Source organism: Chlorocebus sabaeus, chromosome 8, assembly GCF_047675955.1.
Source record: "Chlorocebus sabaeus isolate Y175 chromosome 8, mChlSab1.0.hap1, whole genome shotgun sequence".
NCBI classification, from domain to species: Eukaryota; Metazoa; Chordata; class Mammalia; order Primates; family Cercopithecidae; genus Chlorocebus; species Chlorocebus sabaeus.
Genome location: NC_132911.1, coordinates 102,302,553 through 102,328,337, shown reverse-complemented (window position 1 = coordinate 102,328,337; position 25,785 = coordinate 102,302,553). Strand labels below are relative to the sequence as shown.

The window sequence follows — 25,785 nt, the reverse complement described above, 5'->3', positions numbered from 1 at the left end:
ACCTTAGCATAGTGCTTCCAACTCAATGATAAGTATTTTTTCATTATTAAATGAATGACCAACTGAATAATTCTAGTTATTAGCATTATTTCCTGTTCCAAAGTACAATATCTTCAATAGCCATTCTATGTTTTATAATAATAACGTTATGTTACTATAACCTCATAACATTGTCCTTCGTTCTGTGTTTTGGCATTACCTCATAATGAGGGGTTTAACATTCATTCAACAAATTACATAATGAGAACAATGCTTTTTACCAGACATCAGGAATACAACTGTAAACAAGATCTGGTTACTGCCCTTATAGATTTGAGAGTCTAATGGGGGATTTAGACAAGACAATTACAGTACTGTAAAATCAGCATAAGCACAGAGTACTATGGGAATACAGAGGCATGACACGTAATTCAATCTTGGGGTGTCTGAGCTGAGAAGGAATGTGTCTGAGTGTAGTTCTAATGTAAAAAGTTGTAAAACACTCCACCCAAATGTATCTATCTGTGTTAAATATATAGTCTACTCCTCTTTTAAGAGCTAACTCAAATTCAGCCTCCTCTGTGGGGCCTTCTTCACTTACTAAAGGCAGAGTTAGAGGCTCTACTCTTGGTATTCCCATTTTACTGTCAACACTTTTCTTATAGCATTTAATAGATTGTCCTGTAACTTATTGTTCACATGGTAGTAGATTTCCCCTAGATCACAAACTCCCTAAAAACTGAAATGGAATGAAACTATCTTATTCATCTTTGTATCTCCAATGTCTTGTCTATAGTTGATGTACAATAAATGCTTGTTGGATGATCAATAAGTGAAAATATAAATTGATTTATTCATTAAATAAATATTTATCAAGTACCTACTGTATGCTAGGTGTTTTAATAATGAGGATTCAGAAGTTAAAACAGTCTCTTGCCTTCTTCAGACTTACATTCTAGTGGTCGTGAAGGCCAGGTATAGACTATGAAGAATACAGAAGAATGGAAAATGATGGAGGCTTTAGCTTAGATTGGTGGTCAGAAAAAGCTTCACTAAGGAGGTCACAGCTAAATAGAGACCTGAGTTAAATAAATTATCAATCTGGTTTATGGATGAGCATTCCAGTCTGATAGATCAGCCAATTTAAAGAATTAAAAGGAAGAACATGCTTAGAATGCTCAAGAAACAGCAAAGGAGGTCAGCCTGGTTAGAGCTTGGTGAGCAAGAAGGAATGTGATAGGAGATGGGATTGGCAGATATTACTAGATGGGATAGGCCAGATCACATTTGGACATGATAAAGGGTTTGGATCTTATTCTAAGTGTGATAGGAGGCCAAATGCAGAGTGTTAGCAGGAGAGTAACATGATGTCATTTGTCTTCTGGAGGGCTCCATCTGCCTATGTGAGTGAGACTAAAAGGGGCAAAAATGGAAACAATAAGAAGAGTCAGTAGACTATTTTCATGCTCCAAGTGGGAGAAGATGGTGGCTTGGACTAGAATGTACTGAATAATTTTATGGGACTCTTTGGGAATAGAAGGTGGTGATATAAGCTTTTAAAATTCTAAGCTTGCACCTCAAACTTAAGCATTCAAGTAGATCAAAATTTAAACATAATTCAGGTACATGTATGTAGTAGAATAATGGGCTAAGAAATAAAAGAACTTGTTTCTTAGTCCCAGATCTACTTTTAAGTAGGTGTGTGACCTTAGGGAAGTCTCTTATTTTCTATGGACCTCAGTGTTTTCGGATATAAAATGATGGTTCAAATTAGTTTCTCTCTAACTGTAAAGGTCCCTGATTTTATAATTCCATGAAAAAGTCAATATGTATTGAACGTGTCAACCTAAATAACAAGGACTCTCTAAAAGAAAGTAACGTTTATTTTAGAATAGGGCATTGCAGTGCTAGTATAGGCACTATAGTAAACGATGTGCGTATTCGGGGGGTAAAGGAAGACAAAGGTTTTTAAAGGAAAAATGAGGAGAATTGCCTAATTGTTTTGAAATCCTTATCCTTGTGTGCCAGTCTGTGGTTGGATAGGCAGTTGCTGGGTAGATGTCCTCACAGTATTTTTCATGTAAGATTGCAATGGCCGTTGTGCAAAGTGGTGGTTTTGGCAGAGTCTTTTGTGATAGCTTTTGCTCTCAGGCATTTATGCATGAGGACCATCTCTTTATGGCTTTCCCTTGCTCCATTTGTCAGGGTTGGTTTTTGTTTGTTTTTTTGTTGTTTTAAGCAGAAATGTCTTCATTTTGATTCTGACAACTTTCACAAATCCTTACCGTGTTTTGAATACCAAATGAAGCACTTTAGTGGATTCAGAGGCACTCAAAGACATTCTTGTCCATAGGGTACTTACATTTATAAAAGATTTTGCAAAACAATTGCTTGCAATATGAGATCATAAATTGAATACAAAAGTGTATAATGCAGGTTGCAAATTCTATGGAAGTTTAGAAAAGAGAATAATTAACAAAGACTGAATTAGCCATGGAAGTAGTAGATACTTGATCCGAAACTAGGTAGGATTTAGTTAAATGGATAGAGGGGAAGGGCGTTCTGGATAGAGAATAAGACATGTACACAAAGGAAGTCTTTAATGAGCATAGCATCTTATGGAGTTATGGCAAAGAGAGATTCAGTTAAAGTCCAGCCTGCCTGTATTGGAAGTTATATGAACAATGGGAAAATAGGATTGGGCCATAGAAGACACTGAAATCTAGGCAGAAATGTTTAGCTTTAATGAAGGCAGGAACTGGGAGCCATAGTAAATTCTTCCGTAGAATGATAGAAATAGTATTCAAGAAAGGTTAGTATAATGCCATGTACTTTGAGAAAGGTGTGAAACTACCTTGTTCCAGGTAGCATGCAGGCATTTTGCTTACCTTTTTATTTAATCATCAATCTTTGGGGACAAGGATCCTATGCCTCATAAGTGATTTGAGCCAGGATTTGAACCAATGTCTGCCTGACTCTAGAAAGTTAGATGGGAGAGTCCTCAGTCAGGAAGCATTAGCTGCAGTAAACCACCTATGAGGTAGTGAGGATTATACCCAGTAGCGGTGGGAATGGAAAAAGAAGAGATGGAGCTAAGAGAGAATTTTTTAAAGAACTAGTTGACTGATACATATATAGGGAATGAAAGAGAAAATAAATGTAAGAAGACATTGAAGTTTTATGTAGCAAGTGAAGATTACCATGCTTTGTGGTGGTTGTTGGGGGTGGAGACAGGAGGGACTGGAGAGACAAATAATATCTGATTTGGGACTGTCAAATTTTAGATGTCATTAAGCATTTAAATAATAAGTAAAGACATAGGAAGATTTCAGGATTTGAGACTCCTCGACTTATTAGATTGTTGAAGGCTTGAGAATGAAGAGGTCTTCTAAAAGAGAAAGGATCATGAAAGAAGTGCAAACGACTTTGAGACATAATGCCCAAGCTTATCATGTAGGTTTAGGAAGAGGAAAGGTATCAAACAGCTGTCCAACTATTGTTATATTATACAATCCAAATTGCTGAGACTCAACATTGATGTTCTCAGATTTGCATTTTGACCTCTGCCAGAACTAGATTTTGCTTATATGTTTCTACTAAAAATGGAATAAATATAAATGAATTTCAGTGCATAATCAAGTTTTTCTAAATAGCCGATTCTTTGGTCCTTTCTTTCTTTTTGAAATGGGGTCTTGCTCTGTCACCCAGGCTGGAGGGCAGTGGCGCCATCATAGCTCACTGCAGCCTCAAACTCTTGAGCTCAGGCAATCCTCCAGCCTCAGCCCATCAAGTAGCTAGGACTACAGGCACACCACCATGTTCAGCTAATTTTTAAATTTTTTGTGGAGACAGGGTCTTGCTGTATTGCCTAGGCTGGTCTCAAACTCCTGGCCTTCTGCCCTGACCTCCCAAAGCACTGGGATTATCAGTTGGTCTTTCAGACAGGATTTGTTAGTTTATTTTTATGACCCTATTCCAGTATATCTTTGGTGAATGTTCTAAAGAGCACTTTTAATTTGTACTTATATTACTGACTCAATTCTTCTGTGAAACATTCAAAAGCTGGGATTTGACAACAAAAGCATAGGCAACAAAAGAAAAAAAAACGATAAATCAGACTTCATCAAAACTAAAAACTTACATCAATAGATGCTATAAATGAAGTAAAAAGCATACAAAATGGGAGAAAATATTTGCAAATTATATCTCTGGTAAGGAATTAATATCCAGAATTTGTAATAACAACAGAAAAACCAAACAACCCATTTTAAAATGGGTAAATGGATATTTCTCCAAAGAAGATATACAAATGGCTGATAAGCATGCGAAAAGATTGCTCAACATCAGTAGTCATTAGGGAAATGCAAATCAAACTACAATGTGATAACACTTCATGTTCATTAGGATGGCTATTACTTTTTAGAAATGGAAAAGAACAAGTGTTGTCAAGGACATAGAGAAGTTGGAATCCTGTGCATTGCTGGTGGGAATGTAAAATGGTATAGCCACTGTGGAAAACAGTTTGGGCACTCAAAAAATTAAATATGAAGTTACCATGTGATCCAGCAATTGTACTTCTAGGTAGATACCCAACCAAACCGAAAATAGGAATTCAAACAGATACTTGTAGGTCAGTGTTCACATTAGCACTATTCACAGTAGACAAAGGTGTCAACAATCCAAATGGCCATCAACAGATAAATAGGGAAACAAAATGTGGTGTATTCATACAGTGGAGTATCATTCAGCCTTAAAAAGGAATGAAATTACACAACATACCACAATATGCCTGAATCTTGAATGCATTATGCTCAGTGAAGTGTATTGTATGATTCCACTTATGTGAGGTATCTAGAATAGGCAAATTCATGAGTACAATAGTAATTATGAATTAGTACTATGGTATGAATAGTAGTACTCATGAATTTGCCTATTCTAGATACCTCATGTAGGTACAATAGAGGTTGCTAGGACTGGGGAAAGGGGGGATGAAGAGTTCTGTAAATGTATAATGGTGGTGGTTGCACAACACTGTGAACATTCTTAGTGCTATAGAACTGTACACTTAAAAATTGTTAAAATGGTGAATTTTATGTATATGTATTTGTATATTTTGCCATAATTTAAAAGAAAAAACTAATGGCTCTTGTACAAGGTTATAGACATCATTATGCCCGTTATAATACAAAGTGTAAATGTGTTCTGTCTTAAAGGTGCTCTCTTTTATATATTTAGTTGTTTTCGTCACCATATTCTTTGTTATGCATTTGTTGATAGTTCACTTATCTTAATCCTTATTTTAAAAGCAACTGGCAGCCTTCTGCTTCATCAGTTTCTGTTGCTTGATCTTTAATTACCTAAAACTTTAGGTTATTTTGAATAATTTTTGCCCTTAAAATAACATTTGTATGTATGTCTATATTAAAATCAGTACTAATCGTATTTTTATAAGTATTAAAATTATAATATATTCATTCTCTTGTTAAGAATTAAGAAATCCAGCTGTCACAGAAAAGTCTTCCCTCATTGCAGTATTTTGCTTGCAGGATGAAGATGAGCTGGATTCCCACACCATGGTGAAGACTAGTGTGGAGAGTGTGGGCACCATGCGGGCCACAAGCACGATGAGTGAAGGGGCCCAGACCATGATTGAACATAATAGCACCATGTTGGAATCCGACTTGGGGACCATGGTGATAAACAGTGAGGATGAGGAAGAAGAAGATGGAACTATGAAAAGTATGCGGCTTTTTTACATTGAATATTTGTTTTCTAATTTGAAAGGATACTTTTATAGGAACCAAGCTAGTTCTGTGTTACTTTTTATAGCCAATTGTGGAAAATTTTGTTTCTTAGATTTACGTAACAGTGAAAAAGAGTATGGCACAAGTCAACTTTTTAAAATTGTATTTTAATATAGCAGAAAGCAACACATCTTCAACTTAGAGATATGGAACTTTTTTCTGTTGAAGGTTGCTAACCCACTGCTTAATTTGCAAAGTATTTTAGAGAGAAAAAGATAATGTTCCTAACATTTACTTTTCCAATTAAAAAAGTGAACCTAAAATTATCTTCCAATAAATTCAACAGACTGTTATTTTGTGTTGTCCAAATTATCAGTTAAACCACAACGACAGAGCAGTGCAAGCTATGGGAAGAAATAAGGTGGGAAAATAAGAAACACTAGAAAGAAGGATTAAGAGACAGGGATGCTCATACAGAAGATTCAGTTCCATGAATATTTACTGCTGCTTACCATATGTGAGGCACAGTGCGGGGGGTGCTGCAGTGGCTAAAAGGATGATCAAACATTCTCTCTGACCTCTGTTGCTTACAGAGTGATGACAATAGGAGTGCTTTCACAGACTAGCACTTTTCTTTTTTTTAGGATAGTGCAGTTAACATTGTAGGTCATTGTGATTTCACAATTATAGGCAAAAACGAATTTTCTCTTAGCACCAACTGACCTTTTTCTTCCTGTTCTGGTCGTACCCTAGTCCTGTGTGGTTAGTGTCAAAGTCTAAGCAAGTACTAGGCTGCTTTCCACTGAAGAGTATTGCCTCTCAATGGTAGAAAAGCAGAATTACATGACTTCTAGCATTGTAGAACCTAGAAGACTGTAAATATTCAAGTAATTTGCTGGTACTGCAAAATGGGTACCAGGATTTTCTCTCAGATACTTCCATTTCCTTTTTGCTCACCCTTTTCTTTTTGCTACTCCCCCTTTGAAGTTTGACCCATAGCTTCAAGTCACGTGGCTCAGTACTGCTGCTTTTTCACATTTCCTAGTTCTGTGTAGCCCATTATGGTTGCATATGTACTTTGGATAGAGAGATCATGAAGCACAAAATGTAAATAGTTTGCTATGTTGCCATAATCCTGGGGGTGGAGTATGAATTTTCTATCTCCTGCCATTGGTGGGTCTTCTGAGCCTTTTACCCAGAAAGCAGCCTAAATCTTGGATTTCCTGAAATTACCAGCGGGGCATCTGACTAGAGTAAGTTTTCTGCATCCATAACGTGCCTCACTACACTGCAGAGGATGGTCTTGTGGCCTCCAGAACCAGTCAGTGTTAGGGTACAAGTGGATTACAAAGATTCTGTGGTAAAACAGTTAACACATTTTTCATCCACATGTAATATCAATTTTCCGTAAGCTGATATAATTTTTTAACTCAAATTTTATGATTCTTAACAGATCAATTAGATCATGAGTGCTGTTTTGTATCTTTAGGGAGTTACTGAGCTCCTCATGAAGCTGTATAAACAACTTTTCATGCAGTCATATAGTTGAACATCAGCATATATATAGTAGTTAAGAAAAATGAGTCTTTATAGAATCGAATTCATTTGGATTGCAGTGTATTATATTTCAAAGAAGAGAGAGCAATGATGATGTTTCCAACATCATACTTTAAAATTACACCACAGATGTCTACACATTTTGTGTATGACATCCACAAAAGTCAATATATGTTATAATTTTGTTGTAACTGAATATATAGGTATGACTTTTTGTCACAGAGGTTTTATTGAAAGCCCATTTTGAAGTTGAGCAGATAGTGGTTTTTGTAACTGCGGTTGTTTTATGGACCTCGGCGAGTTTTAAATCCCATGAGCCAACTTTCTTTGTTTTTTGTTTCTGCAAGTTAGACATCATTCTGTAATGTAGGACTTCAGTGTTTCCAAAATTCTAGTCAAGTGATGTTAGTATAACCCCTAGGGATTGTCATATTGTAGTATGGTAGTAGTAAAGAATGTAAAGAAGTTACTGAGGGAAGACTTAACTTTTTCTGAAACCACATAATTATTGTAGTTTTGTTTTTCTCATGATCTAAATCTTTAAAACTTCTTAAATTAGTTGGTATGAGGTCTCAGCTTATGTCACATCAGTCAAAGCCACATTTGCTAATGTGTCTTTAGCGTTTTTGTTCCCTAATAAGATGATAGCAGTTTATTATTTTTGTTTTTCTAAAATCTCTACAATATGTACTGAAGATTTTGATTTTCATCTCTTTTCCCATTGGAGTTTCAAGTGAGTTACCTGATTTAACATCCTTGTCAGTTTAAATTATGTTTACACTTTCTCTTTTATACCTTTAACCATGAAGCTGGAAATTATGGGCCTATTTTCCTTACCTCTAGGAAGGAAAACTCCTTACCTCTAGGAAGGAAAACCTTCCCTTTGAAGGGAAGCGGAGAAAAATGACAAAAAATATTTTAAAATTTGATCTGCCTTTTAAAAAATGGACATGGACCCTATGGGCATGTCCCAAGAATAACTTTCTAAACCTGTTTTTAGCAATGATGGCATTACTTTTACCCTCCCGCTCCCGGTCTTCCTATTCATATATCCATAAGGCCTCCTCATTCCCCAAGGAATATCCAGGCTTCAGCTGTGTCACCAAGATCCTTCACAGTCTGGCACTAGCCAGTATTTACATGTGGATCTCTACTTCTTCCTTACAGATTATGCTTTATCCGTACTAGTCTGTGACAGTTGGAATTCTGAATGGTTGACACTGGGTTTAAGCAGGTTGGTTGTCATTTAAGAAAATCAACTGTTAGGATTTCTTATCCTGGAGTAGATTAGGACCAGGTCAAGAATCTGTGTCATCAGATTGATGGGGTAGGAGAGATTATTTCATCATGAATGACTCTGGGAGAGTAGTAGCTTCAGCAAAGACAAGACTGGGGCTTTTTCGTTTGTTCAGCTCAGGTCTACTCATCTTAGCTCTGTTTTTATGGAAGAACTTTCTGATCTTACAGAGCTGTGGCTGTATTGGTAGCACTAGTTGCCCTGGAGGGAAACTATATCTTACGGGTGTCTGAGGAAGAGCCATACTTTCCAGCCAGGTTTTTATTTTTCTTGTGTGTTTCTGTTTTTTCCCCGGTTAAGTTATGAAGTTTGTCCTGGTAAGAATGCTGTATAAATCTCCTCTGCCACATAATAGTACATGCTCTTGGAATATTGGTTTCATGAATGAATACTAATTACAGTAGAGTCAGAGTCAAGCTGTGTGTGTGTGTGTGTGTGTCTGTGTGTGTCTGTGTGTGTGTGTGTGTGTTATAGTAGAATTAAAGATACATAGCTCTGGAAGCTAAGAGAACTTTCAGGTAAACCTCCTGCCTTAGTAAGCTACTTTCTTTTCAAGTGTTCTACCATCCCTACTTCTCATTTCATAGAGCACACCTTCTGAAAATGTGTTCCTTAAGATTCCCATTCAGTGAAATTCTCTGATAAATACAGATGAATAATATACAATAATCAGAAGTATTTGGGAAATGCATATTTATCCTAGAGATAAATTATTACAGAACTACAGTATATATTATTAACTTATTAAATGCAAATAGTACAGGAAGGAAACAGTTTAAAAATTACATTACCCAAGGTTTCCTTCACTTACTTGACCATGAAAAGCTTTTAATGAGGAACTTGTCAGTGATTAACATCCTGTGTAATAAGTATCTGAGAAACACATTTTGGGAAATGCTGTCAGGAGAGCCCTCTAGTTCCCTGACCCTAGTTCCTAGTCTGCTTTCTTTTTATTAGCACACCCTCCCTTCACTTCTGTATCCAGCTTAGAGGCTATATTTCATTGCTTCTGCCACTCTCTTATATTCTAAACTCCTCTGCCCTAATATCTTGTCTTTTCTGCCTCTCCTGGAAAACTTTGATATGGTCCAGTCTCTGTGTTCATCTTCTGTGCATCTTTACCCTGGCTATTGAGTGCTGCTGGAGATAATCTTCCATCTGTACAGATGAGGGCTACCACATCAAGACCTTCTGCCCCATTTGGGCCCTCAGAACTTTCCTGGAAGCCTGTGTTTCTCGGTTCAGCAATTCCTCATTCTACAGAGTGGCTAGTTTAGATCTTCACTACATCTCTTCTTGCTACCTCCCATCTCAGTTTCAGTAGATGACCTTGCTCCCCACTTTATAGAAAAAAAATGAAATGTTATAATGCGAGTACCTAGAGAAGTTGTATAGGTGTTTTAAATGTGGTCTTTGGAATAAGGTTGAAAAATTGAGTCATTCTTAATTTCCGTTTCTTCCTTCACCCTTCATGGAAGTAACATCTCATCAGTTCTGCCCTCTAAATATCCCTGTCCTCTTCTCATGATCTCGGCTTGCATTTCTTTAGTGCAAGTCCTCATAGTTTCTCACTTGTGAGGCTTCTAAGCTGATCCTCTGCCTCCAATCTTCATTCCCTACCCACCATACAGATTTCAGCACATTTCTCTTCTGCTTATGACCTCCCAGTGACTACCAATTGCTTATAGGCTAAAACTCAACACCAGTTAAGAAGCAGTATATGCTCTGGTTACTACTTACCTTTCTATTCCCTCTTCATCCTTCTTCCAGCTTCTCAACTCTTACAGAGCTTTTTCACCTTTGGCCTCTTGCAATTCCTCAAATCCTCCTGTGGGATTTATCCTTCTTTTGCTAACATTCATCCACTCAGGCTAAGTTAAGAGGTTGCTTCCTCTGTCAACTCCAGGTTAGGAATAAGTGCCCCTCTAATAGGCTCCCATCTCACCCCAAGCTTTTACTCTTACAGCACTGTCATGCTTTATTGTGAGCATGTGCTTTTGTTCATTCCCCACTGTATTTTTTATACCTAATACAATACCTAGCACTTGGTAAGAGTTCATGAAATGTTTTCTGAACAAATGATGTGGTATAGTAAAGAGCATGATATGTGAAGCCAAATCATTTATTAATTGTGTTACTTAATTCTATCTGAGTTTCAGTGATATGTATTGTCTCTCTGTTGTGTGTATGTGTGCAGGTGTATGTATTATGTGAATTCAAAACGTGCCTAGCAGTGTTTTAAATATAGTTGATGATCAATAAAGGATAATATTCATCTATCCATCCTATTAATTTGTCCTTTCAACAACTTGATAAGAGGGAGCATCTGGGAAGCCCCAGGCGTTGCCAGCCCTGCTTCCCATGCAGTGAGAAAGATTGTATCTTTCTGGGACTGGAGATGCTGAGCTGTCGAGCAGCTCTGTTCTTCCCACGGCAAATTCTTACCTCCACCTTTTCCTGCCTCCTCCAAGACCTTGCTCCATCTCTCTTTTTTCAGTAAGCTAGCCAATGGGGCTTCTATAGACAATGATGATCTCCAAAATGAACTGAGTAGCATCAACATGATTAAAAGGGGTTTGAATGGCAAGATAAGCAAATGCTAGAGAAGTACTCAGTGCACTTGGCATCTCCTGACCAAGAGTATGTTTGATAATATCTATTGATATGACTTGAGATGAGAGAACTGTTTTCCACTGTTTGTGAAATTTGACATCTCTTTGAGAAAATGAGTAGAGTGTCATGGAAGTATAAAAGAGTACATTTACATTTTATTTTATTTTATTTTTGGAAAGGGAGAAAAAGGTGAGTTTCTCAGGTTACAGCTGTTATTAATTGAGCTCCTACTGTGGGCTGAACACTGTGCTCAGGACTTTGTATGCGTTATCTTATTTACTCCTCACAAGGATCCTGTAAAATAGCATTTCACTACCATTTAGCACTAAGGAAACTGAGACTTGGGAATGTTGTCCAAGATTTCATAGCAAGTAAGCAATGGAACCAGTATATAGACAGAGGGTTGACACTAGAATCACATCACTGCTCTGGGGCCAGTGAGCTCAATGTCCTTCTTGGGCAGGATTCTAGAACATTTAAGAGTCCTTTAGGAAAGATCAGGATCCTTATAAGTCAGCATAGATTCCTAAGAAGAAATCATATCAGAATAATATAATTTCCTTTTTTGACAGCATTGCTAAACTTCAAGGTCAGAGAAAATACAGAGTTTGAATATTGTATCTTAGGATATTAGAAAAGTATTTAACAAGGTCTTTCATGATATCCTTGTAGACATTATGTAGTGTGACCTAGCTGGTGGTCCTGTTATGAGAGTGCAACAGTTATACTCAAATGTGCTTATATCAGTGAGAGTTTACTGGAAGAAACAGAAACTACTCTAGGTATTCCACACACAAAGAAATTTAAGTCAGAGATTATATTCATGTGTTCTCATATTGCTTTAAAGAACTGCGTTAGACTGGGTAATATATAAAGAAAAGGGGTATAATTTGCTCTTGGTTCTGCAGGCTGTACAGGAAGCGTGGCTGGGGAGGCCTCAGGAAACCTACAATCATGGTGGAAGGGGAAGGGGAAGCTGGCATGTCCTACGTGGCTGAACAGGAGAAAGAGCAAAGGGGGTGGTGCTATACTCTTTTAAACAACCAGATCTTGTGAGAACTCAACCACGAGACAGCACTAGGGAGATGGTGCTAAACCATTAGAAAACACCCCCATGATCCAGTCATCTCCCACCAGGCCCCCCTCCAGCATTGGGAATTAAAATTCAGCGTGAGATTTAGGTGGGGACATAGAGCCAAGCCATATTAGAGATGTAGATGTTAAGAAAATCAATGGAAAGGCTAGAGGAGAAGACTGTGTAGCATAGGCTTCAGGAGTGACTCCCACAACACCACAAAAGTGGGCATATAAGGAACAACTACTACTGCCACAATGAGGAATAGCAATCCAGAGGCTGCCACTGGCACTGTTGAGTTCAGTAATACAGATTGAAATCAACCGTCATTGCTATTTAGGGATTAGAAAGCTACTAAATATTACTGCAACCACTCCTCAGTACCTGTGAAACTGGTGACTAGATGCTAGAATGCTGCTGTAAATAATCAAGTCTCCATGACAGGGCTTGCAAGAAGGAAATAACTAAACTAGCAGACGCATAGCTTCTGTTTGTTTTTTCCACCCCCCAGTTGTGAAAGAGTGCACTTACCCAGAACTCTAGTTGCAAGGAATTCTGAGAAATGTGGTGCTCAGCTCTCTCTAGCCTCTATGATACAAAGGCTCACCAGAGGCACATGGCAGTGGTTGCTAAATTTCAGTCGACTACAGTGTTAAATAATAAATTGTTTACCAGAAGATTTCTCATTTTGTGATAGAGAACCTCGGTCTCAAGCCCTGGCTAGCTCAAAATTTTTCATAGAAACGTGGATGAAGCTATAAGGTGAAGGTCCATCAGAATTGCAAATAACATGAAGTGGAACAATAAAAATATGTTATAGGATAGAATGAGGATCCTAAAAGATCACCACAGGCTGGACCAGTGGGCTTGATTTACAAGATAAACCCAGCTCCTGGGTCCAAATAACTAGCCTCACAAGTATGTATTGTAACAGTCAGTCTTCAGAGATGCTGGTCTGAAGACTGGAGCAGGGCTTGGGCATCTCTGCTTTTAAAATATATTTTTTAAAATTTAAAAACTCTACAAGAGCTTCTGAGGTGCAGCTAGGACAGATAACCACTTTTTAGAACAAGGAAATAAACAGCTTCCCTCTGCTCTCAGGAGCCAGAACTCACCTGGAATATTGTGTTTAGAACTTACGGGAGTATTTAAGAAGGCTGGAGATACACTGGAGCATGTTGAACAGAGAGGCAGCTGGATGGTGATATAGGTGGAGACCATGTTGTGTTAAGAATGGGTGGAGAGGCCAGGCGTGGTGGCTCATGCCTGTAATCCCAGCACTTTGGGAGGCTGAGGCAGGCGGATCACCCAAGGTTGGGAGTTCGAGACCACCCTGACCAACATGGAGAAACCCCGTCTGTACTAAAAATACAAAATTAGCTGGATGTGGTGGTCTGTAATCGCAGCTGCTCTGGAGGCAGCTGCTCTGGAGGAGAATTGCTTGAACCTAGAAGGCGGAGGTTGCAGTGAGCTGGAGATTGCACCATTGCACTCCAGCCTGGGCAACAAGAGCAAAACTCCATCTCAAAAAAAAAGAATGGGTAAAGAGGCCGGGTGCCATGGCTCACGCCTGTAATCCCAGCACTTTCAGAAGCCAAGGCAGGTAAGGTCAGGAGTTCAAGACCAGCCTGGCCAACATGGTGAAACCCCATCTCTACTAAAAATACAAAAATTAGCCGGGCATGGTGGCATGTACCTGTAATCTCAGCTACCCAGGAGGCTGAGGCAGGAGAATCACTGGAACCCAGGAGGCAGAGGCTGCATTGAGCCGAGATCGTGCCACTGCACTCCAGCCTGGGTGACAGAGCAAGATTCTGTCTCAGAAAAACAAAAAAAGAATGGGTGGAGAAATAACCGGTTATGTTTAGGTTGTATATTATTTACTTATATTAACCTTTCATAAATGTTTATCATTTCTTAAATACTGGGTTAAATAATATTTACTAAACATACATTTAAAAAATGTCTTACCTGTATATGCCTATAGTATTTATTGATTTTTGAGAATTTCAGAGTTTATTTTGGACAGCACATATATGCAGTTTTACTTAAATAGTAGGAGAAAGCAAATGAAGTTCTGCTTTAGCTTTTTAGGAGTTACTCTGGAAACAGATACTAGATATTCAGTGGCAGTTTAGGAGAGATACCAAGAAGGGAAGGCTGACTCTGCTTCCTGGTTCATCCATTGTTCCTAGATAAAATTGTGAAGTGTGAGGCAATTTGTTTTGTTCTGAACATCTACTTCCATGCCGTATTCTTTGCTTAGTAATATCTTTCTCTCAGTTCTCATATCCTTTCCTTCCTTTCTTTTTCCCTCCAAAATCTGTTTTGGAAAAAGACCAGATACACAGGAATAAAATGCCTAATAATGTTTAATGTTCGTGAAATATATTTTCACCCAGAATCATACAGCCTTGAGCCAAAGGAGTAAATCACTAAGGATGGAATTTTAGATGCCAAGAAATAATTGGCAAGGGTAGGAGAATGTGTAGGGGAATTACTTTCCCACTTATCATGCTTTTATGAAACACTGTTGCATTCCTCTTTAACTTAGGAGGTTACTGTTGCCCGGGATTTGACAATAAAGGTGACAACAATAAACTACAGGTCCCTCTTGCAGCTGGGTGCAAATACTCATCGTATTTTGGGCAACTAGAAATCGTTCATTTTCCTTTACAAAAGTACGAGGAAGCCAGGTAAGGTGTGGCTGCAGTGGTTTGGAGTTCCCTGTGGGCACTGAGTATAGTCTACTCTTCTGTGTGCTCTTGGTCTGTGGGATGTTTAACAAAGTATAACCCAGCTCAGACCTGCTGGTGTATGTATTTTGGTTGTAGGATCCCTCTTTTATTAGCACAAAACACACACAAGGTTGTAAATATTAGTCTTCCCTGTACAAATGAAAATCTCTTTCCTGTATAGGCCTTTGAAGAAAGCATTTTCATAGATATACACAGTGACCATTACAATATTCATTACTTGCACAGGAAATCCTTTTACTTAACGAAAATCTTGGGCTTCAATTTTTGTTTCCTTCTATTCTGCCTTCATTGGAGATTGAAAACAGCTGGTCACTATTTTCTGTGCAAAGAACCCTTCATAAATACTTGGATACTTATTAAGTTCTTCCTCAGACTTGACTTTTCTTAGCTGAATAATTTCAGTCTCTTTAACCTTTGTGTAGGTATTATTTTCTAAGCTTTTTAATCTCTTATGAATAGTCCGTGGACCTTCTCCATGTTATGTTTATCCTTCTTGGTTTTAAAATACAGTATGGTGAAGTTCAGAAAAAAACTGATGTCAGTAGCTTCTGTGTTAACATCCTGGTTTTTATATGTATTCACTATACTCTTGGCAACAAATTAAAGGACACATTTCCAAGGTCATTAATGAGGTGGAACCACCCACGTCTTAAAATATTTTTAGAAGAACAAATTAGGTAATCTTTATAAATCTCTTTGATGTTGACACATACTTTGCTGAAGTCATGATTGTTATTTTATTCTCTAAACTTGAATATCTTTGTCATAATCATGGTAAGAAGTTAAAAATTAAATTATTTTGTTAAAGTATTTTTAAATATTACTTTATATATTTACATTTTTATGAGGACTTTTGTTTAGAAGATGTGTGCAAATTAGGAAACAATGAATAATTGTGGGTGGACTGACATATTTTCTATGGTATTATATTCCTCACAATTTGGTTTACTTGTTAATGTTTTGGGGATGCATGAAGGAGATGAAAAGCAACCTTTTTCTTTAAAATTTCTTATCCACAAAGAGAATGAATGATAGTTACTTTATTCTTTATTGCTAATAGGCTTTTAGTTCCATAAGCAACTAGTTGAAGGAATCGGGGCCAAAATTGAGTAACTAGGTAATTCTGAACATTAAAATTATTGTTAAAATAAAATGTTTTTGTAAGCTGGGGCTCAGAATTCAGCTGCAGCTGGAGAAATTGATGTCAATTTTATGTGATTATTCTTTCTGTGCTTAAAAAAACTATTTGCCGTAGCAACCACATCACATATGACAGTGGTTACTATCTTGAGATTTCCTGCTTTATTTTCTCATTGAAGAGCCTAGTATTTTTTTTTTTTTTTTTAATAAATCATAAGTCAGAAACATCATCCTCTCTGTCCCACTTCTGTGAACATGTATCTCCCTGGAGACTCAGCTCCACACTGTGGCATGTGTTTCATATTGTGTCGTTAAACATTACTGGGCAATTGCAACTGCCCCCTCCCATTAACTTTTAAAACAAACCTAACCTGTTTTCCTCTTTAAAATTTTTTTTAAATTGTTTTTTAATATTTTATGTGTATGACAAAGAGATACTCTAAATGTTAATGCTAGGTTTTAAGTTAAGCAATGGAAAATATTTAGAAGTGTAAGCACATACGTTTGAATTAAAAAATTAAGTGTAAGCATATCTTGGTTAATAGTATCTTGTTATCAAATCATCCAGAAAGAAAAATCTAACAGAATAGATTCCTTCTTTTATTTAAGTTGCTTTTTAAACTTTTGTTAACTCTCTGTAAGAATGTTTATTTTTATCTTAGGAATGGGTTATTTTTAAAATTTTTGAGTATGGAAGCCAAAAGGCATTTTGCCATAGGTTTTTTAGGTCAACCCGTAAAAAAAACCTTTAAAACTATAATGTATCTGAAACGTACTGATATTTAAACTACTCTGTATAATAGTGGACTTCAAGTTTGAAATTGGGATGTTTCTGCAGTAAAACTGAAGATTGCTGCTGCTTCTGCTTCTCCCTACATCCTCCATTTGGGAATAGAAATGTATCAGTTAAGGACTGAATTTGACTGTATGTACCAATAAACCCAAATAACAGTGGTTTAAACAAAATAAGATTAATTTCTTTTCTCATTTAACGAGAAATCCAGAAGCAGAGTATCCAGCACTGGCAGAGTGAGTTCATGATGTCATTAGAAATCCTTTCTGTGACACCATCTTTAGGATATTATGCTTGTTCTTCTGCCTGCAAAATAAATGCAGGATCTCTATCCATCAAGTCTGCATTCTAGGCAGTAGAAAAGAACAAAAAACAGAAAGGATTGTGCCTGTATCAAGAAAACAGAGCTTTCCTAGAAACCCTTACTTGATTTTTTTTTTTTTTTTTGAGAGAAGGGTCTTACTTTGTCATCTAGAGTGGAAATGGTGGTGTGATCATAGCCTATAGCTTATTGCAGCTTCAAACTCCTGACCTCAAGCAATCCTCCTGCCTCAGCCTCCCAAAATGCTGGGATTAGAGGTATGAGCCACCATACTTGGCCTAAACCCTTATTTTTATGTGTCATTAGCCAGAATTGTATTACATAGCCACTTTTTCCAACAAGATAGATACTTTCTCACCCCTAGTCAGGAAGCTAGGAATTATAGATATTAGGGAGGCAAATTTTTCACTTCAAGACACTACAACATTAATGGTGGCTCATGTGACTTCAGTTAGAAGCTCCTGATTGGGATGTTGTCAGGAGCACGCACAAGACTGTTGGGATTAGAAGAATAGATTCCTGGAATGAAATTTCCTAGTAATTTCCTTTCTTTATTTAATCAGCACCAAGGAGTAGTCTGCTTCTCCCCTTTCTGTTGCTACCACTTCTCTCTAATGAAACTGTTTCTTCTCTGACTCATTGCAGAAAAGAACACTGTCTTTCCTTCAGCCTTTTTCTTACTCTCCTCATCTTTATAGGAAATGCCTGGTCAGCCCATCTTTCTGTTCTGAAGGTTTTTATAGAAGATTAAAATTCCCCCCACTTTATTCTTCATAGTGAAGAAAGCAACTTCTGAGATTTTATTTTTCTCCTTCTCCTTCCCAGTTTATGCTGCTACTCTTAATATGTAGATCATATTAGAATAGGTACTCTATAAATGTTAGTTTCTGGTAGGAAAATATTAGTTTTAAATTTACTCCAATAATGGTTTGGGTGAATTTTCTCAGATACAGAGGTCTGAAGTAAGAGTCAGTGGTATATCAAGAGAACCCTGTTTATTACAGTACTGGGGAGTTTGTAAAGATTCTGGGATGAAGAGTTCCTTATCTCCTAGTTGAGGAGAAAACAAAGAAGACCATAATGAGAGCCTCAGCAATGAAGCCAGTGCTGGATTAAAAAAAAAAAAAAAATTAATGAAAGCAATGTGGTTCTGGCTTGGTGTGGAGAGAGGAAGATGATCTGGGGAGGAACATAGGTCACAGAGTGCTGTTGTCTTCACTGAATTAGTAGTGCCACAATGCATGCTTTTTGTAGTTTCTATTGTTTTGTTTCATTTTTACCAAAGTACCTACAAATACTAAATTTACTTTTTATAGAATGCTATCTAGAAATACGCTTCAGTGAAACCTTTCTATTCATTATCAAATACAGTTGATAATGGTAGTTTAGGAGTTTCTTACTTTTCCAGCAATTCATTTCTAAAGAAACCGTTTTTCTTCTCCTCCCTGATTCTGACTTTCCTTGACAAACTTGATAACCCTTATTATATAATACTGAATGTTAAAGTTTTCAGATGTATTTATGTGTGTGACACATTTTAAGACTTCTTGATGAAAACAGAACTTACAACTAAATATATAATTCTATTACAGAATCAATCTTCCTTTTAAAAAGAAAAAGAAACAAAAAGAATATTGAGCAAAGAATTTCTTTAAGGGATTATCCGCCTTCTCCCAGCTTTATGGTCTGATTTACTACTTTGATTAGTTTATAAAAAATATGTGTAAGTTGAGCTACACTTGCAATTTTTTTAAACTTACAAAATGGGGCAGAAATAGAGAATAACAGGTTAAATTCCTAGACTTGATTTTCATTTAAGAGGTTGCCATGGGAACCAAATTTCAATTCTGAATATAGAGAAATATGTCTTGTAATGATGAAGCCTAGAGACAAATCAAAGGTACTAAAAATCTGCTGAAAATGTTAATGGAATGTATGTGTCCTATCTAAACGTCAGTAATGTAACCCATCAGATTAACCAATTTCTATTTTTGTTGTTGATTTCAGGGAACAAAATTGAAGATGAACACCATAAACACCATGCCTTTATTTTTAGCATATTTATTGATCGTTGAAATATTACACCTTCTCTTCTATATATTTTGTTCATTTTTAACATTCCTGTAAAATCTGTTATGACAGGAAATCTAAAGGCAGCCTTTGCCATTATCTTGCTGAACTGTCCCTAAGGAGTTTCATTTTCATGAACTTTGAATGTGAGATATGAGAGTGTTCTAAGTTCTAAAGGTTTACCACAAATATTGGTGTTTTATAGTATCTTAAATTTGATAGACTATCTCAATATCTTTACAGTGGGTACCATTTGGGTCCCAGATGTCTTGTCACATTTATTTTCTAGCCATCTAAAACTGTAATTAGAGGACTGGTCCTTAGATAAACAGTTGTGTTGAGAGTCTTTTTCTATTTTTCCACTAATACATGCATATTCTGAAAATCAGGTTCTTTCTGACTCTACTGGGATAGATCATTCTATTATTACTTGCGCCAACCTAATAATAATTGTAGTAGTCACAATACTTTCTCAAATACATTATCAGCAGTGCACCAATGCTAGTAATGAAATACATATAGCTTCTACTAATTCAAAAGTAACGTTGAAAAACCATGTAACATGGCTCCTGCTGTTGTTGTTCATAGATATTGAATATCTAGGTAGACAGTCAAAAACACATATTGATAGAGATAGCTGTGAAATTATTTAGGTAAAGGATTTGGAATTCTGCATTAGGGAACTTATGACTTAATGAAAAGTAAAGATGGAAACACATTTAAAAGACATAACTCAGCCAGGTGTGGTGGCCCACACCTGTGATCCCAGCACTTTGGGAGGCCAAAATGGGAGGATTGCTTGAGTCAAGGAGTTTGAAACCAGCCTAGGCAGCATAGTAAGACCTCATCACCTCATCTCTACAAAAAGTAAACAAAAATTAACCAAGTGTGGTGGTGCATGCCTGTAGTCCTAGCTACTCAGGAGGCTGAGGAGGATCGCTTGAGCCTGGGAGGTCAAGCCTTCAGTGGGCGGAGATCATGCCACTGCACTCCAGCCTGGGACACAGAAGGAGAGACCCTGTCAGTCAGTCAAATCAGTCGGTCCACCCGCCCCATCCATCCATACAACATATTCATAGGGTAAAAATAAAAATTACTTTTACCAATAATTATATTATTCACATGTTTACATTGTATCATAATCATTTAATCAGAGATTAGGCTCAACCATCAAAACACCCACTAGAAAGTGAAAAAGACCTCTGGATAGATATTAAAAAATAAGATTACTTGCAAATAAAGATCTGCACATAGAGAAAAACTTAGTGATTTTAAAAAGAGTAAATAACACAAAACCACGTAATTAGCAGGATTTCTGAGATACATTTCTATACTCATGTTCATAGGAGCATTATTCAACAAAAGTAGAAAAACTATTCATTGACAGACAAATGGATAAGCAAAATGTAGTATATGCATAGAATTGAATGTTATTTATCCTTGAAAAGGTAGGAAATGTTGACACATGCCACAACATGAACGAACCTTGAGGTCATTATGTTAAGTGAAATAAGCCAATCATAAAAAAAAAAAAGGAAAAAAAAACCACTTTAATGGATTTCACTGATATGAAGTATCCAGAGTAGTAAGACTCATAAAAACAGAAAGTAAATGGTGGTTGCTAGAGGTAGGGGAAAATGGCGAGTTGTTTATTGGGTACAAGAGTCTCCATTTTGCAAGGTGAAAGTTCTGGAGATTGGTCACACAATACCTCATGCTACTGAACTGCACATTTTTAAATGGTTAAGATGGTAATTTAAAAAATTTTTTATTGAGGTAAAATACATATAACCTAAAATTCACCATCTTAACCATTTTTAACCATAAGCATACTTCATTATTGCGATTTGCTTTTTTGTGCTTCATAGACACTGTTTTTTATAGATTGAAGGTTTGTGGCAACCTTGTGTCAAGCAAGTCTGTTGGTGCTGTTTTTCCAACGTTATATGCTCACTTTGTGTTTCTGTGTCATAGTTTGGTACTTTTCACAATATTTCAAACCTTTTTATCATTATTATATCTGTTACAGTAATCTGTGATCAGTGGTCTATTGTAATTGTTTTGGGACACAACAAACTGCCCCTATATAAGATGGCAAATTTAATTGATAATTGTAGTATGTGTTCTGACTGCCCCACCAGCAGGCCATTACCCTGTCTCTCTCCCTCTCCTCAGATCTCCCTGTTCTCTGAGACACCACAGTATTGAAATTAGGCCCATTGATAACCCTACAATGGCCTCTGTGTGCTAAAGTGAAAGGAAGAGTCACACATCTCTCACTTTAAATCAAAAGCTAGAAATGATTAAACTTAGTGAGGAAGGCATATTGAAAGCTGAGATTGGGTGAAAGCTAGGCCTCTTGCACCAAACAGCCAAGTTGTGAATACAAAGAAAAAGTTATTAAAGGAAATTAAAAGTTCTACTCTAGTGAACACATGAATGATAAGAAAGTGAAACAGCCTTTCCCTTTCTGATATGGAAAAAGTTTGAATGGTGTGGATAGAAGATTAAACCAGTCACAACATTTCCTTAAGCCAAAGACTAATCCGGATCAAGGCTCTAATTCTGTTCAATTCTGTAAAGGCTGAAAGAGGTGAGGAAGCTGCAGAAGAAAAGTTTGAAGCTAGCATAGGTTGGTTCATGACATTTAAGGAAAGAAGCTATCTCCGTACCATAAAAGTACAAAGTGAAACAGCAAGTACTAGTGTAGAAGCTGCAGCAAGTTATCCAGAAGATGTAGCTAAGATAATTGATGAAAGTGGCTACACTAAACAACATAATTTCAATATAGAAGAAAAAGTCTTCTATTGGAAGATGTCATCTAAGACTTTCCTAGCTACAGAGGAGAAGTCAATGCCTGGCTTCCGAGCTTCAAAGGACAGGCTGGTGGTGGAGATTAAGTTAAAACCAATGTTCATTTATCATTTTGAAAATCCTAGGGCCCTTAAAAATTATGCTAATTCTGTTGTACCTGTGTTCTGTAAATGGAATAATGAAGCCTGGATGGCAGCACATTTGTTTACACCATGGTTTGCTGAATATTTTAAGCCTACTGTTGAGACCTACTGCTGAGAAAAAAATACTATCTTTGGACTGTTACTGCTCAGTGAGAATGCACCTGGTCACCCAAGGGCTCTGATGGAAGTATGCAAGGAAATTAATGTTGTTTTCATGCCTTCTAACACAACATCCATTTTGTAGCCCATAGATCCAGGAGTATTTTAGACTTTGAAGTCTTATTATTAAGAAATACGTTTTATAAGGCAATATCTGCCATAAATAGTGATTGCTCTGATGGATCTGGGCCAAGTAAGTTGAAAACCTTCTGGAAAGGATTCACCATTCTTCATGTTATTAAGAACATTTGTGATTCATAGGAAGAGGTAAAAAGATCAGCATTAACAGGAGTTTGGAAGAAGTCAATTCTAACCATCATGGATGACTTTAAGGGGTTAAAGACTTCAGTGGAGGAAGTAACTGCAAGTGTGATGGAAATAGTGAAAGAACTAGACTTGGAAGTACAACCTGAAGATGTGACTGAATCGCTGCAATCTCATTATTAAACTTGAACCGATGAAGAGTTGCTTCTTGTGGATGAGCAAAGAAAGTGGTTTCTTGAGATAGAATCTACTCCTTGTGAAGATGCTGTGAACATTGTTGAAATGACAATAAAGGACTTAGAATTTTCCATAAACTTAGTTGATAAAGCAGTGGTAGAGTTTGAAAGGATTGACTACAATTTTGAAAGATGCTCTGCTGTGGGTAAAATGTTATGAAACAGCATCTCATGCTACAGAGAACTCTTTTGTGAAAGGAAGAGTTAACTGATACAGCAAACTTCACTGTGGTATTATTTAAGAAACACTACAGCCACCCCAAACTGGACTTCTAAGCAGCACAGGTGCCTCTGCACTCTCGTTGTTCTCCAGGGTTCTCCCACTGACACTCCAGTCAAATCTTAGCTGTTTATCTGGTGCCTTGGTCTTTTTTTGTTGAGAGTGGACTAGCACCGGGCCTCTCTTGTCAGCCATCTTTCTGATGTCACTCCTAAACATAACTTTTAGAAAACCAAATACTGCATGTTCTCACAAGTGGAAGCTAAATGTTGAGAACACATGGACACATCTGGGGAACAACATACACTGGGGCTTTTCAGAGAGTGGAGGCTGGGAGGAGGGAGAGGATCAGAAAAAAACAACAAATGAGTACTAGGCTTGACACCTGGGTGATGAAATAATCTGTACAACAAACCCCCATGACACAAGTTTACCTAGGTAACAAACCTGCACATATACCCCTGACCTTAAAAGTTAAAAAAAAATTTCTTTAAGAAAATTGACGTTGTGAAAGCAAGCAGGCAAACAAACATAACTTTTATGTGCACTGGGAAACCAAAAAATTTATGTGACTTACATTATTGCGATGGTCTGGAACCAAACCTGCAATAACTTCAAAATATGCCTGCATCTAGTTCAGTGGTATTAATCTTAAGCACTTCCATAAAGTTGTGCGCCATCACCACCATCAATTTCCATAACTCTTTTCATCTTGTAAAACTCAACTTCTGTACCCATTAAACACTAACTCCCCGTTTCCCTCTCCTCTTATTCCCTAGTAACCACCATTCTGGTTTCTGTCTCTATGATGTTGACTACTCTAAGTACCTGACATAAGTGGAATCATACAGTATTTTGTTCTTTTGTTACTAGCTTACTTCACATAGCATAGTGTCCTCAAGGTTCATCCATGTTGTAGCATGTGTCAGAATTTCCTTCCTCGCATTTTGCTTACCCATTCCTCTGCAAATGGGCACGTGGCTTACTTCCATGTGTTAGCTATTATGAATAATGCTGCAATAGACATGGGGATACAGGTATCTCTTCAAGACCTGGCTTTCAATTCCAGATATATACCCAGAAGTAAGATGGTAAATTTTATCTTAAAAATTTTTTTTAAAACACATAAGGTGAAGTCAATAAAACCTTCGTTTTGATATGGCAAACCATTTTATTTTAAGGCAATGAGACAGAATTTTTTTAATGAATAAATATGACCATTACCACTCTGTCTTGTATCCTCACCTAAGCCGTCTCACCTAGGTTCCCAATCTGTCAAATAACGCACATAGAGATCCAAAAGTAGGGAGAAAGGAAAGAGGAGATAGGATGCTTACCTGTCAGTTCTGTCTCCCTCACCCCATCCTTTTGTTTTTTGAAGTTTGTTTAAGAATTCCAGACTCTCTGATTTGCCACATAAACTAGGCATCGATTTAGGCTTTCCTCATATTTTTAAAGACTAAAAATAAGTCTTAGCATGCATTCTTTTGACCAAAATGACCTTAAAGCTCATCCCAACTAACAGTGTTACTTAGTTGTCATAGTAGTAACTGTAGTTTTAAACTGTGCCAGGACTATTACAAATGCAATCTAGGTTGATCAGATGACAGTTATGAATATTATGTCTCTTTTTAGAGGAACAGTGAGACTAGAATGTCTCCATAGGCAAGTAAACAAGTTGGTGATGAATCTGAAACATATATCCTATGAAAGGAACTGGGGATGTTTTATATTAAAAATAGACAGCGAAGACAGGAGCCATTACCTCTGTCTTCAGATATTTGAGGGACAATTATATGAAAGAGGAATTTATTTGGAACATGAGCGTAAATTACAGAAGGAAAGATTTCAATTTTACATTTTAAAAATACTTTTTGTAACTTACAGTTGCCCAGCAGGGCCCCTTGTGGGGAGGTGCACTCCCACCAAAAATTTTTAAGAAACTAGTTTACTGCCTGACCAACATGGAGAAACCCCATCTCTACTAAAAATACAAAATTAGCCAGGCATGGTGGCACGTGCCCGTAATCCCAGCTACTTGGGAGGCTGAGGCAGGAGAATTGCTTAAACTCAGGAGGTGGAAGTTGTGGTGAGCTGAGATCATGCCATTGCACTCCAGCCTGCACAACAAGAGCGAGACTCCATCTCAAAAAGAAAAAAGAAAGTAATTTACTTTGTATTTTGAGAATTATATGGGAAATGCCTTCTTGGTGGTCTCTGGGACATTTATTTGGAGCCCTGGGGCTTTAAGGAATCCAATTTGAAAACCACCGATCAAGACCAGTATAGCCAGATTAAAAATCTAGTTATTCCAAATATTTATTTCCTATTTAGTCATTCAGTATAAAAAATGAAGAGCCATTGAAAGATGCTGAGGAGAATGACGTGGTTTGGTTCGTATTTAGAAAGGTCACCACGTTGACAATACGGAAATTAAAATCAAAACTGTGATATTGGAAGCAAGGAGACGAGTTTGGAGGCTGCTACAATGGCCTAAGCAAGAAATGATTAGAAGCTAAACTAAGACAGTTGCAATGATAAGTAGAGAAAAGGGGTTATGGTTAACTGTATTGAGAAGTAGAATTAAAAGACCTAATGAT

General features: G+C 37.1%; 1 protein-coding gene across 2 annotated transcripts in view; it reads left to right on the top strand.

The window, feature by feature from the left end:
* Positions 1-25,785, top strand: part of STK3 (serine/threonine kinase 3) — a 332,625-nt gene that overhangs the window by 227,559 nt on the left and 79,281 nt on the right. For both annotated transcript variants that reach the window (XM_008001185.3, XM_038000245.2), the window contains one exon: positions 5,526-5,718. In XM_008001185.3, coding sequence (XP_007999376.2) covers positions 5,526-5,718 — 193 coding nt within the window. The remainder of the gene's footprint in view (positions 1-5,525; positions 5,719-25,785) is intronic.